An 18361-nucleotide genomic window follows, 5' to 3' on the forward strand; every position below is an offset into this window, starting at 1 on the left:
CAAAGAAAGTGTGATCATTAGTGTTACTTGCAGCAAAGTTAAGGAGTGTTAGAGAAAAAAAAGAAGTCGGGGGAGGGTCGGCCACCTAGCTCAGGTGGTTAGAGCGCTGTGCTCTTAACAACAAGGGGTTGCCGGTTCCATCCCCACATGGGCTACTGAGAGGTGCGCCCTCCAAAACTAGATTGAAACAACTAGTTGACTTGGAGCTGATGGGTCCTGAAAAAACCACTTAAATAAATAAAAGTTAAAAAAAAAAAAGACATCGGAGTTTCCTGTGTGTATATATCAAAAAGGACAAAATATTTTATTCTTTGTGAGCAGTTAATTGCACAAGCCCTTTTATTTATGTTGAAACCATTTGCCATATGTATATATTTATATGGCAAGTCAGTCCCTTACATGAAAATCTATCTCTTTTCAAGAGGGCTGGCTTGGTCCTGCCAAAATGGAACAAACAAAACTTGAAAGACTGTTCCAACCCTACTGAAATGTCTTTTCCCTTTGAAAGAAGTCTATTAGTGATGCAACTGCAAAGTTATCTGCACAGATGATAATCCTAGCAAACAAAACACTGAAACCATTAGAACGCTCTTGTGCAGCACTCAGTCCTGAGAATCCTGAGAATTTGGCATTCTGGCATTAAAAAGGCAGAAAAAGAAAGCAGAACTGGTTCCTGTTTGGGATAGTTTGTTAGGTCTGCTTATCTGAATCCTGGGCTAATTATCCTCATGTTTGTCTTAAAGAGGCCAAACAATTCTCCAAATGTGGACAAGCAGAAGGAAGGCCTGTACTCTGGGCCCCAGCAAGTGCCTTAAACAGGCAAATCCAGGATCCTTAGCCAGGGAATAACATTCAGTCAGGAATTTAATTCTCAAGATACCAGAGCCTTAAGGTAGATCCATCCAGAAGAAATCCAATGATAAGTATTCATAGGGCAGCAATTTAAATAATATGCTCATATTACTGATGCTGTAAAATAATTAAAAATTTGAAATTGAAAGGCTACTCGTATAGGTGAAGAAATAGTCATGTCTAACATCTTTTGGTCAATAGATACTTAGTAAACAACTTCTCTGGGAATTTAGTAAATATGCAATCTTACTGTAAGCAAAAGGACTTAATGTATGAAGCAGTTAACTGTAAGTAGTTCGCTTAACTATTGTTTGAGTATATTTATTTTATCCCTAACAGGTTTGATGAGATCTAGTTTATCAGGCACCAGCAGGCACTAGGGAATATTAGTGGTCAGAATGGTGTGGTGCTTAAGGGTAGTAGGAAAGCATTTCTTTAAATGAGGGTGTTTGTTTGTTTTTAAGGAGTGCACAACTCACAGTGCGCCATGTGGGGATAGAACCCACAACCTTGGTTTTATTACTAGCACCATGCTCTAACCAACTGAGCTAACTCTAGGAAAGCATTTCTGAAACAACACTCCAAAGTAGTATTGCCCAAGTGGCCATCACCTACTTGATTCAAGTTTTTGGAAACGCCTAGTGGGCAATTTATGGAGAACAGAAAATTAACCCTCCATATCCACATGCTTTCTTGGACAGGTATTAACAGTTGGCACTAGTGTCCACATAGATTGGATGTAATGCTCAAAATCTGGGTCTTAAGTCGGGTGGGGCTTTGGGGTAGGCAAACTAAAGAGCTTCCGGATCATCATGTGTTTACGTTTCAGGTGCAGGAATGGAACTTGTCCATGCTCCACCCTCTGCCACCTCTCCTTTGCAAGGTTGCTGGACAGCTTGCAGAGTCCCCGCCCAGGTCTCTGATAATCCAAACGTGTCTGGTGAGAAGGTCAATCACTGCTTCAGTACTGTCTTCTGCCTGCCTCCCACGCCCTCTACACCGACCGGCTGGCTGGCAGTCGGCAGCTCAAAGGGTTTTACCCCCCAGAGCTTCCCAAGGTCTACCCACTCCACACGCCTCCCAGGCTGCTCTCCTGGCCAGTCCTCTTTTGCAGGCTAACTCCAAGGGCCCGAGTGTCGGAACAAGCACAGCTCACTTTTCTCAGGGAATCCCGTTCCCCCCGCAATCCCAGAAGGGCTGAGGTACTCACTCGGCTGTGTCCTAGATGTAGCTGCTTCTAAAAAAGCAGCTTGGGACAGTGGCCGTCTTGCAAATTACAACTATACTACTTGCTTAGGAGTGGGACCTGATCCGGCACCGTCAAAACCTGGGAATCACAAGCGAATAGGAGCTACTTTCTGCCTGTCCTTCCCCCGGTGCTGCCGTCGGGTGCGACTTCGCGCCCGACAAAGCTGCAGCGGTTCCCCCGGGGGTATCGCGGGGCCGCCAGCTACCGCCCCGCAGGCGCGCAGAGCCTGAGCGCGCATGGGTCGGGCGCGCGCGAGGCCCGGGAGCGCTTCCTCCGGGATCGCGGCTGCGCAGTCGGGCTGGAGCCTGGAAAGGGGGGAGGAGGGTGGAGGAGCCGGAGTAAGGGGAGGGGGAGGAGCGGCGAAGGCGGAAGCCATGTTGGAGTTTCACGCCGAGCTAGGGGCTGCGAGCGTTCTCCTCTCCCTGTGGGTGTGACCGGGGTTTTCGGCCCAGCCGCGGGCTGCGGGAGGGGGGCGGGGACGGTTAGCTAGGTCGTTGTCGTCCGCAGCCGCGGCGGCGTGAGGGGAGCGGCGGCGGCCGCAGCGTGCAGCCGGGCGATTGTGACCGCCGGGGGAGCAGGGGGCCGGCCGCGGCTCCCACTCTCCGTGTGGCCCCCTGAGCGCCCCCCCTCCCTTGCCCGGGAGGGAGGCGGGGGGCACCCGGGGCCCGCCATGAACCCCGGCTTCGACCTGTCCCGCCGGAACCCGCAGGAGGACTTCGAGCTGATTCAGCGCATCGGCAGTGGCACCTACGGCGACGTCTACAAGGTAAAAGCGAGGGGCCGCGCGCAGCCGAGGCCGCGGGGTCCGGACCCGAGGCGGGGAGGGCCGGGGGCGCCCCGGAGCTTGGGCGTTGGGAGTCCGCGCTGTCTCTCCGCGGGAGACGCTGGCTACCGGGAGCTGTGGGGGAGGAGGCGGAATGGGCTCCCAGGGCTCCGATGCCTTGGAGCCAACAAAGGGCGAAACGTTTAACCTCGAGACTCCAAGGTCTTACCTGAGCCCTTCCCTAGACGCGCGTTGCCCGGGAAGGGCTGAACGCGAGCGGGCAACTCTGCTCTTCGTGGAGCAGAGAGAGGCTGGGCTTTTGTTGCATAGGCAGGGTCAGTGCGACGAGCCAGACAGCAGGGGTTTGGCGTATGTCAAACCTGCGTGCTTCACACAGACCTGGCATTATCCGCTGTGGGCTGGGAACTGCTGCCCACCAGGCCCTGTGGTAGTTACTGCACTTGGCAACCTCCGGACGTAGATAGCCCCTCAGCCTTCAGTCTCAGCATCCGCATACCAGTGTCTTTCAATTTTCGGAGTCATGGCTTTCTTTTGTGAAAGAGATCTAGTTAGCGTGGTTATTATTATTATTATTTTTTTTTTTAAGGAAAGAGCAACTTTGTTTTCTCCAAGTCGAACTGGACTTTGATGCCTTATTAAAGTTGTTTGTTTCAGTGACACATAGGATTCATTCTTTTTGAATGAATTGAATACTTCGGAAAGGTACTGGTTGGACAAGGTTAGAATTCAAAGCTCATGAGTAGTACAGCATTCCTGTTGTAGAGGGACCACTTCTAAATGTGGGAGATAAATCACTCTTCCCTGGCCAGCTCAACTCTTGGCCTCGCAGAGGCTGCCAAGAAGAGAGGAGGATAGTGCCAAATGTGGCAGCAGTCTTGATTTAGTTGTGTCTCTTCTTACTGGTAACTGAAGTGGAACTCCTCCTGTTTCACAGAACACCTGAGGATGCACAAGGAAACTTAATTTGACTTTGAAAAGTTTAGCCTTAACTTTACTTTGCTCATCACGTTTAAGCAATAGGTTTTTACTTTAATTCCAGTGCAGTGCATATGGTAACTTGGATATTTAATACCGTGCAGCCAATATTCTGCATTAGTATTTTGTGGATGTTTGGCCTTTCACCATCACTTACCAATTTTCCCCCATAGACAGGTGTATTGTGCACACCTACTATTATATATAAGGTACTGTGCATCAAAGCACGTGGAGTGTAGCAGTAAAAGACATGTTCCCAAGTCTTACTTGGAGTTTATATTTTTTTTGGACAAGAACAACGTTAAACAATCATTTAATAATTATTGTATTGCAGTTTTATTTTGTGCTGCAAAGAAGAGAGGATTAAGATGAGGGTTATGAGAGCACGTAACAGGAGGACCTGATTTCCTTTGGGGAGTCAGAAGCAATGGGGAGAGGGGTTTATGCCAGATGGAGAGATCATAATCTGTGAAGGCTCTGAGGCCTGAGGTAAGTATTTGAAAGAATGACCAGAATGACAGTATGGCTTGAGCAACCGAAGAGGCATGGCCCTAGATCACGCAGGTCTCTCAGGTCTTGTAATGAGGTCAGGCTTCTTAGGACAATGAGGAGCCATTGCAGGGTTTTAAGTAGGGGAGTGAAATTAGAATTGGATTTTTAAAAGATGTGCGGTACCTACTGCAGTGTGCAGAGTGGATACTGGAAGGGGAAGAGCAGTTAGGAAGCCATTGCAATAGTTAAGGTAAAAATAACCATGATTGCATTTTGGACTTGGGGGCTGATTATAAAAATTGAAGTGAATGGACCCAAATAGTTTACAACTCGTTAAGAGTCTAGTTGTGTTTACATGAAGTTAACTAAAACTTTGCTACTGTGTAAGTCTCAGGTGGCAGTGTGTACGGTAAGTAAGAATAATTGGCCAATATTTACTATATTTAGGGGAAAAAAGCTGGTAGTTAAGCCACATGATTAAAAAGTAAACAAATTAACGCCTATACTTGCCTAAGGACATCTGTGTGCAATACATGTATAAGTTGAGTAATCTTATCGTCTGTTTAAAATAATGATAATAAAAACTAACATTCATAGAGTGCTTATTACTTGCCAGACACTGCTCTAAGATTTTTCCATGTATTAACTTACTTAATCCTCGCAACAGCCCAATGAAATAGATACTGTTGTTAACTCCATTTTGCAGTTGAAGAAAATGGGGCACAGGGAGGTTACAGTAACTTACTAAAAAGTTGGTAGGTGGCAAAGCCAAAATTCAAACCAGTTAGCTTTAGAAACTGCGTTCTTGACCAATAGGCAGCACTGCTTCTATACAGATAGGATATGGGCAGATAATATATTACTGAGTTTCCGGTGGAGAAACTGAGGCACACATTTAGTTCAGCATTTTAGTTGTAGCCACACTCTGAGTTATAGAGGATCTTTAAGTAGTAGTAGTTGGGATACCTAACTCCTGCTGTGCATCCAGGCCTCACTGTTGTTTTCGTCATCTGCCAAGCGGACATAAGATAATAGATGCTTGATCCCTGCCAGCCAGACTCTTCCAATACCAGTGGCCCAAAGCAGAAAAACTCCATGTGGTTTTTGGCATCCTACACCCTGCTTGCTAAATAACCCACAGTTGAAACTCTTTGTATTTTTGTCTGTAATCATGTCATGCTATAAAGATAACATTTTTTGTATTTGTTTTGCTGTTTTACATTTTTCTTATTTATACCAATTATGTTGATTAGAGAGGAGTGAATGCATTAGAGGGTTTGTTTTTAAAAGCCACTGTATCTTTGCATCTTAATATGTCAGGGTTTAGGTGCTAAAATGGAATGATTGGATTAAGGAAATACTTAAGAGACCTAATTAGAGTCATTCTTAGAAGGTTGGTGTTTTAAGGGATTTTTACTTTGAAAACTGTTCTTACCCAGTGTAATAATGCGCTTATTCTATTTAAGGTGGCGTGGTTTAGTAAAAAAAAAAATCACTGAACAAGCATGTGGAAGATCTGGAATTTATCAGCTATGTAACCTTGTAAAATCGTTTTAGCCTCTCAGAGTTGTTTTGTTGTGAAAGTATTACCATCATCTGCCCTTCTGCTTATGATGTTAAATAAGTGACTTGAATTTTATTTAACAAATAAGGTTTTATTTTTTCTAGGCCAAAAAATGCAAATATGCATTTCCTCTGCACTGTCTTAAAGTATATGAAAATAGTTTTTGTTTTGTTTTTAAAAACTATACTTATTTTTAAATGTTCTGTAACTCTGCAGGCTTTAACTGTCAGTGAGATGAACTATATGTAGCCAGGGTTACCTATGGACCTAGGCGTTAACACCTAGAGGGAGCTTTGTGTTTGGTCCTCAATAGGGCCATGAAGTCCTCTGAAATTAATAGGCTTAATGTGTTTTTCTGGAAAAGTGACTTAATAGCATTCATTACATTCTCAAAGAAGTCAATGATCCTCAAATAGAAAGAATGAAGGATCCATAGGTTTGTCATTTGAAAGCATATTTTTGGAGAAATTAGGCAGGTTAATTAATTATTTATTTATTTTTAGCAGCTCACACTGTCAACATTTATCTGTATTAATAAGATTTTCACATGCATTGTGCTCTTCTCCCAGGCAGTTTTCCAGTTTAATTGGTATTATTCCTACCCTTAAAGTGTTCATGGCCTGCTGTCTAGAGAGAAGCAGAAGATACAAAAGCTGGAGATAGGGCGAGGCAAAGGATGTTTTGAAGGACCAGTCTTACTGTGTTTCTCAGGAAGTATCTTACCTGGTCTCCTGTCTTTAGTCAGGTCCGTGTGAACCCGCCCACATGGCTCCAGCCTTACGCTTTCTCTCGAGCTCTAGCCTCCAGCTGATCTTAGACACTCCATCTTTCTCCAAGTGTGTACCTTTCCTCATATCCCACTTTTGCCAAAAGCCCCAAGATGGACAATTTACTGATAAGACTTGAGACCTTGGCATTATCTTTCACTTCCAGACTGGATTTTGTAGGCATTTTCCTTGTGTGGCTGGGATGCTCCAGGGAAAGAAATACTGTGAGTATATTGAAGACTGAGAATGAGAAGTCCTATGGTCAAAAAACCAGCAAACTCCAAACTTACTTAACTACCATGTTTCCCCGAAAATAAGACCTAGCCAGACAATCAGCTCTAATGCGTCTTTTGGAGCAAACATAATATAAGACCCGGTCTTATTTTACTATAAGATATTTTACTATATTGTTTTACTTATAGTAAAATAAGACCGGGTATATAATATAATAATATAATATAATATAATATATAATATAATATAATACCGGGTCTTATATTAACGTTTGCTCCAAAAGACGCATTAGAGCTGATTGTTTGGCTAGGTCTTCTTTTCAGGGAAACACGATATGGGATTCTTTTTCTCTATAGCAATATTGCTTGTCCTTAGAACTAGTTAGTGTCTTGTAGAACATGCTTTGGAAATGTTGATACTGATTTTATCTATGTGTGTTTAGAGGCCATTTCCTCTGAAGCAGAGGCTGCAATGTTGCTAACCTCCAAAGTAGAATTCCCATTGTAGTCTACACTTGGACTCTCTGTGAAAGTGACAGGAGAAAAATTGAAGATTGAGCTATGAAACCAGGAAATTAATGTATGTGTTAAGTATTTAGTGAATTATTTGTAACTGCATCTTTCAAGGTGTTCTGAATAACATCAAACACCAATTCTTTTATTATAGTCAGGATTTATAAGAATACTTCTGGAAAACTCAGTTCTGAAACCTCACCTCTGATGAGGGACGTGAAGACCTTAAGCATTTAGGAAAGAGCTGCTGAAGGAAAAGAAAACATGTTTATTTGGGGTTATGCTCATTTCGACTTCCATGGAGAATGAAGTCTAAAGGAGCAATCAGAGGAAATGGTCCTAAACTTTGGAAAGATAGATTGAATATTTAAGGTAAATTAAGGTAGACTTTCTCAGCAGTAGTTTCAGATGAAAAGTGACAATGGAACAGACTGTGGGATAATTTCTCTAGAGCACTTAAAAAAAACAAAAGCACCCCAGGCTATCTGATTTTGATATGGATCTGATTCCCTGAAGGAAGTACTTACCTCCCAGATTTGATCTGTGTATATACATTTACTTGTGCAAGAAAATCTAATGCATTATTTTGTATTGAGAATGAATAGTTGGTAGTTCTCTCTTGAGAGTGCACTGAACAACCATCCTACATTGAATCGTTATAATGTGAAATGAAATGTGTTAGTGGAAATGTGTGGGTGAAGTAGCAAAAATACCAAGACTTGGTACTAGGTATTTACAGGGACATAAAATGTGTACCTACTTTTAGTTATCCTAGTTTGAGATCAAAAGCTTGTTGATTTCTTCTTTTCTAGTGTGTTAAATCTCTTACTGTCCGAGACATTATCTAGACATTCCAGTATCCGGACAACTGACTCTCTATAGCATAGCCAGTTTAGTGCTGGGTTCTGGAGTCACTCTGTTTAGTTTCACCACCCAGCAGCCAATTACTTACTCGGTCTCTCTCTGCCTCCGTTTCCTCAGTTGTAAATGGAGATGCTTAGAAAACTGCTTAGGGCAGTGCCTGACACAGAATACTCAGTAATTGTTAATTGCTGTTAGTATCTAGTATTATTTATTATTAAATATTTCTCCTGCTGCTGACCTCCTAACCTACCCTGCCCTTCATGCTTCTGCCTCTGGATGTTTGTACTTGCTGTCTGTGCCTGAATTCTTCCTTCGGCCAATGCCTGTATGATTTGCTGCTTCATTTTTCTCAGATCTCAGCTCAGTGTTTTTATAAAACAACACCCTGCCCTCACTTTCTTTCTTTAGCAGATATGGATCCAGATTTTGTAAAGGCCTGAAGTTTATAGTTTGGGGGGAGAGGGGCTCATTAAGAAAACAAATAAATTAGAATAAAAAATTAGGTATGAAAGTAAGTATTTATTTAGAATGACAAAAGATGTTCCAACAAAACACTGTCATCCTTTTCCTCTGAAATCTCTGTAGGCATTTAATCAGAAATGCTCTCATAAAATGTTTCCTGTTGACAACCTGGCTGTTTCTCCCCATCTGTAATGTTCTATGTCCCAGTAACTTTTTTCCCCAAGTACTACTAACTTTATATCTAATACAAGGATGTTAGTAACTATAATAGTAACATAAAAAGAGAAAGATATGGGCTTTGATACTTGGTTTTCAGAGCAAGTCACCGAGCTTAGGCCTCATGTCCCAGTGACTTTTCAACACTCTTCAAGGCCCATGCAAGTGAGGGGTCCTGAACTTTTAAGTTTTGTTAGCTTCATAGAAAATTCATCTCTACTCCTTACTCTTTCCAGTTTTCATTATAGTGTGCATCGCCTGATACTTGTCTATTGCCTTTCTCTTTGCACTAGAGTGCGAATCCAGGAAGCCAGTGGTTTGGTTTTGTTCTACTGTATCCCCAGAACCTAGAAGAGTGCCTGGTACATATTAGACTCTCAGTAAATATTTGTGGAATGAATGAATTGACATTAGAGGGAAAAGACGTGTGCTGAATGCTTTCAGGGGAAGGAGATCTTTGTTTCTCGTTGGGAGAAATCACAGCAGGTGTTACAGAGGAGGTGGCATTGGGCTTGATCTAGAGCTCTGGCATGAGTGGGTACAGAATGAAGTAAGCATTGTGGATTATTATTATTCAACCTAATCTAAATCAGTAAGCTTAATTTAAGTATCTTCTACATATTAAGCAATGTTCATAGCTGTTATATGCACATGAAGATACTTTGTCATTTTAAACTAAAGACCTTTAGACTAGTAAATATATGTAGCTATTGCATATTACTTTTATTTTGTTTTTTTTGAAAATGCAATTAAATTTGGCTTTTAGGAAGAAAACTTTATTCATCAATACCAAAAGGCCTTAGGTTCAAGAGAAGAAATCATGTTTATTTTCTGTTTTAGCTTTGTTTTTACCATTCTTTTTTTGTTCTGGAAGATAATGCCACGTTTCAGAATTTCAGCTGCCTTGAACTGAGATTATAGGTTTGGATTCCTAATGTGACAATGTATTGCCTACCTGAGTTTTTAAACTCTAGATTTGACCATAAATTTAGGCATTACTTTGTTTAAACTCATCTTAGAAATTTGAGGTAGTAAGCAAGTTCTTTGTGTGTAAATCATCCACCTTCCCCTGCTCAAAGAATCTGCTCTTCATTGCCTACAAAATGTTAAGCTTAACATTCAAAGCACTGTCCTTTTTGCCCTCTGGCCCGTAAGGATGGGTAAAGTGTACATAGGTTGGAGGAGGCAGGAAGAGAGGAGGAAAGCAGAGGAGGTGCATGGGGTGTGGACGGGGCCATTCCAGGTGAGTTTACTGGTCTAAAGGCTTGGAGACTAAAAGATAGGACCAACTAACGTGGAAGGCTTGTGTTGAGGGGCGTGGACAATTAAGATTTGCTAGATGAGGTAGCGCCAATTTATAAACTGCTTGAAAGCCAGGTAAAGTTATTTAGATATGAAGCAATAGGATATTTAGGAGTTCTTAAGGCTTTTGTACAAGGACTAATAATGTTAAAAGTGCTCAGGATTATTCTGACAATCATAATGAGAACGGATCAGAGAGGAACGACAGAAATATCTGCTAAATAGAATCTTCAATTCTCAAACTTTTTCGTTTCAGAACCCCTATGCACTCTTAAAAATTATTGAGAACCCCAAAGTTGTTTGTTAGTTTATATCTATTGCTATTGCCTATGTTAGCAATTATACCTGAGATATTTTAAAAATGTCAGTTTATTAAAAGGAATAATAAACCTATTACATGTTAACATAAATGTGACATTCTTATGAAAAATAACTATTTTCCAAACAAAAAATTTAGTGAGGAGAATGGCATTGTTGTATATTTTGCATATCTCTCTATCTGTTTAAATAGAAGACAGCAGATTCTCAGTTCTGCTTCATTCTATTGGGATACTTTGTTTTGTTGACATACATGAAGAAAATACGGTCTTTCACATGTATGTAGTTGGCAAAGGAAGATATTTTAGTAGCCTTTTTAGATAATTGTGGTTATTTTCTTCCGATGCTTCTCCACAACTTGACAATTGGTAGCTTCTTAAAAGTAAAAGTTAGTTGTAGGCTGGCCGGGTGGCTCAGGTGGTTGGAGTGCTGTACTCCTAACGCCCAGGTCGCCATTCGATTCCCACTTGGGCCAGTGAGCTGCGCCCTCTACAGCTAAGATTGTGAACAACAGCTTTCCCTGGAGCTGGGTTGCGGGGGGCCGCTGAGTGCTGCCACGGGGCTGCTGTGTGCTGTCGTGATGAGTGTCCAGCAGCCAGCGTGAGTGGCCGGCAGCTGGGGAGAGCTGTTGTGAGCAGCCGACCGCCGACCGGCAACCGACTGCCTCAGCCGGGGGAGCGCAAGGCTCATAATACCAGCATGGGCCAGGGAGCTGTTTCTGTCTCAACTAGACTAAGAAACAATGTCTTGAACTGGGGAGGTGGGGGGAGGTGGGGAAAGGGGAAATTAAAAGTTAGTTGCAATATGGAATCTAAGGCCATATCAATAAACCTTTCCTGTTGTTACGTTAACATGCAGATTATTGGTCTCTCTTGGTCTTAAAATGGATCTTTTTTACCCTTGCATGACCTTTTTTAACAGGATGCATGAGTCATTTGGAAAATATAGGTTCACTGAGTTAGCCAGATTTTCCCAAAGTTGCCAATTTCATTATACAATATAAAAAATCATCGCTCTTCTCATCAGAAAAGTCTTAAGGTTTGACGAAAGAAGTTTTCCAAGATTCAGATTTCTTTTTGAAATTACTAAATGTATCACTTGCAACAAATACTGTACTTTTTTTCATTGAAGTGACAAATTCATTTAGTTCATTTTCAAGGAAATATCAAATATCTAGGCATGAATAATCAGTTTGTCGGTTCTTTCAAGTAAAAATGGTATCTGTAGAAAAAGTAGCTAGTTCAATTTACAACTCAGTCTTGGAGACAACCATAGCACTTTGGTATCCAGAATTTCATCAAACAGAATCTTAAAATGACATGCATACAAGGGTCAAAATGTAATAAAATTAATTATGTGTATGCTTCAACAAGGGCATTCTTAAGTGAAACAAACAGGCTTTTTTTTTTTACTCCTGAGTGCACAGAAGTGAAGAATCCTGCTGCCTTGATTTGTGCTGTTTGACCACAATTGATTTTGCACAATTAGTGCAAGTATCAACACAATAAAAGGGGGCAAATGGCATTTTAGTATTACTGTGAAAATAGTTTTGACCTTTCGACCCTCAAAAAAGAATCCCAGAATTGTGCTAGAAGATTATGTGAAGTTAACTAAGGGTGAGGTAAGTGGTGATGCATTGCCTACAAAATAAACAGACAAGATAAATAGAAGTAAAGAGTGGAAAGGGAGGAGCAGATGGAGAAGCATCTCGGAGAAAAATTTGACACAGCTTTATGGAGAAATGTGGAGATGGAGAAAGATGATTCAAAGGGCATCACAGTCTTACGCCTGATTGCACAGTCTTATGCCTGATTGCTTTATAAATATTTGTTCAAATAAATAAATACTCATAGTTGCAGAATGATGTTAGTTACGAAGACAGTAAAGTTGAGAAAAGGAAGCTATAATGAAGTTTGGATGTTTTATTAGAAAATAAAGAGATCTGTAAGGTTTCATTATTTTCTTGCTGTGGTTACACTAAAGAAACACTAAGAATAACTTGTTTTTCATTGATTTGAGGAGAATAGTAATTCTTGAGCAGTGTCTTTAAGACTAATAGAAACTGAAAAAGGTTAGTACCTTTCTCCCAGCTCTTACTGAGTTTACCAGCAAAGGTAGGTCCTGTTGAAGAAGAATCCTGCAGAATTGGAGGGTAATTGATGTGAGGAATCAGTGAGTGAAACAGTGGGATATGGACTAGACTATTTTGATTCTGGCATACATTTTTTAAAAATTTCTTGTTTTATTCTGATTATGACATTTATGTACTATTTAAAAAGAAAAAGTAGATAATAAGACAACAAAACAATTAAAATAATAAATACTTTAACACCCAGGAGAATACTCTTGGTATTTTGATATATTTTCTTCCAAGTTTTTTGTAGACAAGTATTTTACAAAACTTGTATGCTGTTGTATGTTTTTAAAATTAAATTATAGTTTATTTACCGTGAAATACATCGATCTTGCGTGTTTCAGTTAGATGAGTTTTGACATACTTATATATACAACTGTGTAACCCATGCCCTTATTAAGATGGATATGTTCTGGACTCTGTGTTGTTCTGTTGAACTGTATGGCTGTACTTTCACCGGTACCTCACTGTCTTTCTGTAGCTTTATAGAAAGTCTTCAAATTGGGTAGTGAGTCCTCCAACTTTATTGTTCTTTTCAAAATTGTCCTATTCTAGGTCCTTCGCTTTTTCTGTGTAAATTTTAGAATCAGCTTTTCAAGTTATATGAAAAAGCCTCCTGAGATTTTGTTTTAACTTTTTGTTTTGAAATAATTATAAACTCGTGGGAAGTTGCAAGAAGTACCAACGAGGCCTCCTGTACCCAATACCCAGCTTCCCCCCCATGGTGACATCTTTACATAGCTGTAGAGCATTATCAAAATCAGGAGATTGATTGGCACATTGCAATCAACTAGCCATTAAGCTTCACCACTTTATACATGTGCTCATTTTTTTTGTGTCTTTGTGCATGATCTTGTGACATTATCACATATACAGCCTACTGGGATATTTTTGGGTTTGTGTGAGATCTACAGCTCAATTTGTGGAAAATTGAGATCTTAACAGCATTGAGTCTTCTGATCTATGAATAAGGCATTTCTCCATTTATTTAGGTCTTTATCTCATCAATGTTTTGCCTTTTATTCTTTTTAATTTATAACTTTTACCCCTAGCTTTATTTTTTTTAACTAATATTGTAGTAAAAGATGACTATTATGTAATATTTCTTCAAGGCGGTATGGTAATCGGAATGTGAGCCACATTTTCAGTTTTTATTAAAATCCTCACTGTATTACTGTTGTTTGACTTGCTTTGACTTAACGTTGTACATTTTCAGCCCTGAGCATATGGACCCCTTTTAAAATTGGCAAAAGTGAAAACGGAAAATGACTATTTAAAAAGCTACGTACTTTAGCTCTCTTACCTAAAGATTAAAACAAAGTCATTAGAAACTTGATATATTTTTATATATGAAATATATGTTTATAATAGTGTGCATATTTTGCAAAATTTTTGTTTTGGAGCTTATTAAAGAAAAATAACTTAAGGTTTATTTCATCCTTAAGTGAAAAATAAACAATACTGTACTAGATTATTGTTTATGATATCCTAAAGAATTTTTTTCTGATTTTAAGAAGCTTATGGTCTGATTAAGGAAACAAAATATGCCGAAACGGAATATTTAAAGAACATTTCTAAGGGAGCATTTTAACAATTAAAAGAACAGTAGCGTGTTATAAGTTCTATAGAAATTCAGTGTAAGAGAAAGATGAGTTGGGGTTAATCTGGTAAAGATTTCTCAGAAGAGCATATTTTGACCTGGCACTTAAAGATTAATACTGTTTGCATTTGTAGAGAACTGTGAGGGAAGCCATTCCAAGAGTAGACAGGGATAAAATACGGCTCTGGGACCAAAGTGGACAAAGAGGTAATAGATAACCATTCTGACTAAAGTAAGGGTCCAGATTGGGAAATGTGAATGTATCAAATAGCAAGATAAAGACGAACGCCAGTTGAAGAATGTGAACTCATTTGATTTACAATAGAATATCTTCCAAGTTCATTAGGGCCAGGTTTGTCTTCCTAACCTGCTTTAATTAGTATTTGGATGGTATTCAGTGAGTTTTCTTTTGTTTCCTTTCCCCCTTTCCTCTCTATTAGGTTAAAAGTTATACATTTTATTTTTATGCTTTGGTAGTTACCTTAAAATTTCAACATTCATAAGAAAGTTAATCGATATTTCTCTTCTTTGTGGTCATGGACTTTAGAATGCTTAATTTCAATTACTGCCTTTCCTGTTCTGTGTTATCTCTTATTTTGGTTCTACAGTGTTTTTAAATCTTCCAGATTAGTGTTCATTATCATTGTTTTATACAGACAGTGCTCTTTTACGTTTACCCATATGTGTTTTCAATTTCTTTGCTCACTATTATTTCTTGGCATCTTACACCTTTCTGGGTTCAATTTTCTTCTTCCTGTTGAGCATTATTTGGTAGTGTTTTTTCTTTTTCTTTATGTACATATTATTTTTTTCTGAACCATTTAAGAGTAAGTTACAGACATCATGTTCCTTTACCCATAAACACTCCAGTGAGTATTTCTCAAAAATAAATATAATAAAACTACATTATAATTATTAAAATCAGGACATTTAAATATTAACATAATACTATCATCTGATCTATAGACCTTATTCACATTTCTATTAATGGTCCTAATAATGTTCATAAACAGCATTTTCCTCTAGTCCAGAAACCAGTCCAGGATCATACATTGTTTTTAGTTTGCAAGACTCTTCAGTCTGTTTTCATCAGGAGTAGTTTTTCAGCCCTTATCTAGACACTGACATTTTTGAAGAGTACACGTAATTCATTTTGTAGACTGTCAGTTTGGGATGAATGGTGCTTCCTTTTGTTTAAATTCAGGTTACACATTTCTGCCAAAACATGTATAAGTGGTGGTGTGTCCTCAGGGACTCATATCAGAAAGTACATGACGTCGATTTATTCCATTATTAATGTTAGCTTTGATCACTTGGTTAACATGCATTCTGCCAGGTTTCTTCTCTATAGAGTTATATTTGTTTCCTTTTGTAATTAATAATTTGGGGGGAGATATTCTGAGACTGTATATCTCCTTCATCTTTCACCCATTAGTTTTAGCACCCTTTGATGAGTCTTACTTGAATTAAATTGCTGTGAGGGTTGCAAAATAGTGTTTTTTTAACTCCATTAATTTCTTCAAGTTTATTGGTTGACATTCTATTGAGGAAGAGCTTTTATTTCCCTGTTCATTTATTTTTGGACTTATGGAGTCCTATTTTATTCATGGGTTCTAAGTCACCACTGTCATTTATTTTGATACTCAAATTATTTCGTATTTGGTTAGTTTGATTCTGTTAGCTAAGGCTGCCAAAACAAGTAACCATAGACTAGGTGGCTTAAAAAACAGAAGTTTACTTACAGTTCTGGAGCCTGGAAATCTCAGATCAAGGTGTGCCAGCATGGTTGGTTTCTGGTGAGGACTCTTCCTAGTATGTTGATGGCCACCTCACTGTGGGCTCAAATGGCAGGAAAGCAAGGGAGCAAGCTCCCTGGTCTCTTCCCATTAGGGCACTAATCCCATCATGAGTGCCCCCCCCTCGTGATCTCATCTCATCCTAATCATCTCATCTCCAAACACTATCACAGTTCCCCTATTATGTCTCCTATTATTAACATTTTGCAATGTTATAATTGATGAACCAATATTGATAAATTATTAATAACTAAAGTAGTTTACATTAGGGTTCATTCTTGGTATTGTACATTCTATGGGTTTGGACAACTGTGTAATGACATGTGTTCCTCCTTATGTTATCATAATGTATTTTCACTGTCCTAAATATTCTCTGAGCTCCGCCTCTGTGCTCTCCCCTCTACTCCCACCCCTACGGTTGGCCAAGCACTGATCTTTTTACTGTCTCCATAGTTTTACCTTTTCCAGAATGTCATATAGTTGGAATTATATAATAGGTAGCCTGTTCAGACTGGCTTCTCTTACTTAGCAGTATGCATTTAAGGTTCCTCCATGTCTTTTGTGGCTTGATAGCACATTTCTTTTTTTGTGAGGTTTATTTAAAGATTTTATTGGGGAAGGGGAACAGGACTTTATTGGGGAACAGTGTGTACTTCCAGGACTTTTTTCCAAGTCAAGTTGTTGTCCTTTCAATCTTAGTGGTGGAGGGTGCCATTCAGCTTCAAGTTGTTGTCCTTTCAATCTTAGTTGTGGAGGGCCCAGCTCAGCTCCAGGTCCAGTTGCCGTTGCTAGTTGCAGGGGGCACAGCCCACCATCCCTTGTGGGAGTCGAACCGGCAACCTTGTGGTTGAGAGGACAGGCTCCAACCAACTAAGCCATCCGGGAGCTCAGTGGCAGTTCAGCTCAAGGTGCCGTGTTCAATCTTAGTTGCAGGGGGCAGAGCCCACCATCCCTTGCGGGAGTTGAGGAATTGAACTGGCAGCCTTGTGGTTGAGAGCCCACTGGCCCATGTGGGAATCGAACTGGCAGCCTTCGGAGTTAGGAGCATGGAGCTCCAACTGCCTGAGCCACCCGGCTAGCCCCCGCAAATTTGTTTTTTATTGCTGAATAGTGTTCCAGTGTATGGTTGTAGCACAGTTTATATATCTATTCTCCTATTGAAGGACATATTGGGTGCTTTCAAGTTTTGATAATTATGAATAAAGCTGAACAAAACGTTCGTGTACAGGTTTTTGTGTGGACATAACTTTTTCAACTCATTTTGGTAAATACCAAAGAGTGCATTTGCTAGATTGTATGGTAAGACTGTGTTTGACTTTGTAAGAAACTGCCGAACTGTCTTCCAGGTTGGCTGTACCATTTGCTTACCCACCGGCAATGAATCCTTTTCCTGTTTCTCCACATCCTTGCTAGCATTTGCTGTAGTCAATGTTTTGCATTTAGGCCATTCTAATAGGTGTGTGTTGTCTTGTTGTTTATTTGCAATTCCCTAGTGACATATGATGTTGAGTATCTTTTCATATGCATATTTTCTATCTGTCCAGATCTTTTGTCCTTTTAAAAAATTGGATTGCTATTGTTGAGTTTTAAGAGTTCTTTGTATGTTTTGGATACAATCCTTTATCTGATACGTGTTTTGCAAATGTTTTCTCCCATCTGTGGCTTGTCTTTTTATTCTCTCAACAGTGTTTTTTGACAGAGCATAAGTTTTTAATGAAGTCCAGCTTATCGATTATTTTTTCATTGATTGTGTCTTTGGTGCTATATCTAAAAACTCATTGCCAAAACCAAACCAAGGTCACCAGCATTTTCTCTTGTCTTCTAGAACTTTTATAGTTTTGCATTTTACATTTAGTTCTGTGATCCATTGAAGTTAATTTTTGTGAGGGATGTAAGCTCTGTGTCTAGATTATTATTATTATTATTGGCATGTGAATGCACAGTTGTTTGAGTATCGTTTATTGAAAAGATCATCCTTTTCCCACTTAATTGCCTTTGCTCCTTTGTCAAAGATCAGCTGGTTGTATTTGTATGGGTCTATTTGGCTGCCTTAACAAAATATCACAGACCAGGGAGGTAGCTTAAACAACAGAAATTTATTTTCTAACAGTTCCAGAGACTAGAAGTCCAAGATGAAGGTGTTGGCAGGCTTAGTTTCTTCTGAGACCTCTCTCCTTGGCTTATAAATGGCCGTCTTCTCCTGGTGTTCTTACATGGTCTTCCCTCTGTAACCGTTCAAG

At 39.8% G+C, this 18361-nt stretch overlaps 1 protein-coding gene across 5 annotated transcripts in view; it reads left to right on the forward strand.

Moving 5' to 3' along the window:
• The first annotated feature begins 2445 nt into the window (after positions 1 to 2445).
• Positions 2446 to 18361, forward strand: part of MAP4K3 (mitogen-activated protein kinase kinase kinase kinase 3) — a 141466-nt gene continuing 125550 nt past the window's right edge. For 3 of the 5 annotated variants that reach the window (XM_019742621.3, XM_019742630.3, XM_019742638.3), the window contains exon 1: positions 2447 to 2867. In XM_019742621.3, the coding sequence (XP_019598180.1) occupies positions 2772 to 2867 (96 nt within the window). In that variant the 5' untranslated portion in view covers positions 2447 to 2771. Of the gene's footprint in view, positions 2868 to 18361 lie in introns of all 5 variants that reach the window. The other 2 variants (XR_012496304.2, XM_019742613.3) reach the window with 1 other exon arrangement.

Source organism: Rhinolophus sinicus, chromosome 2 (genome assembly GCF_057876585.1).
Source record: "Rhinolophus sinicus isolate RSI-liver-muscle chromosome 2, RSI-T2T, whole genome shotgun sequence".
Lineage (NCBI taxonomy): Eukaryota > Metazoa > Chordata > Mammalia > Chiroptera > Rhinolophidae > Rhinolophus > Rhinolophus sinicus.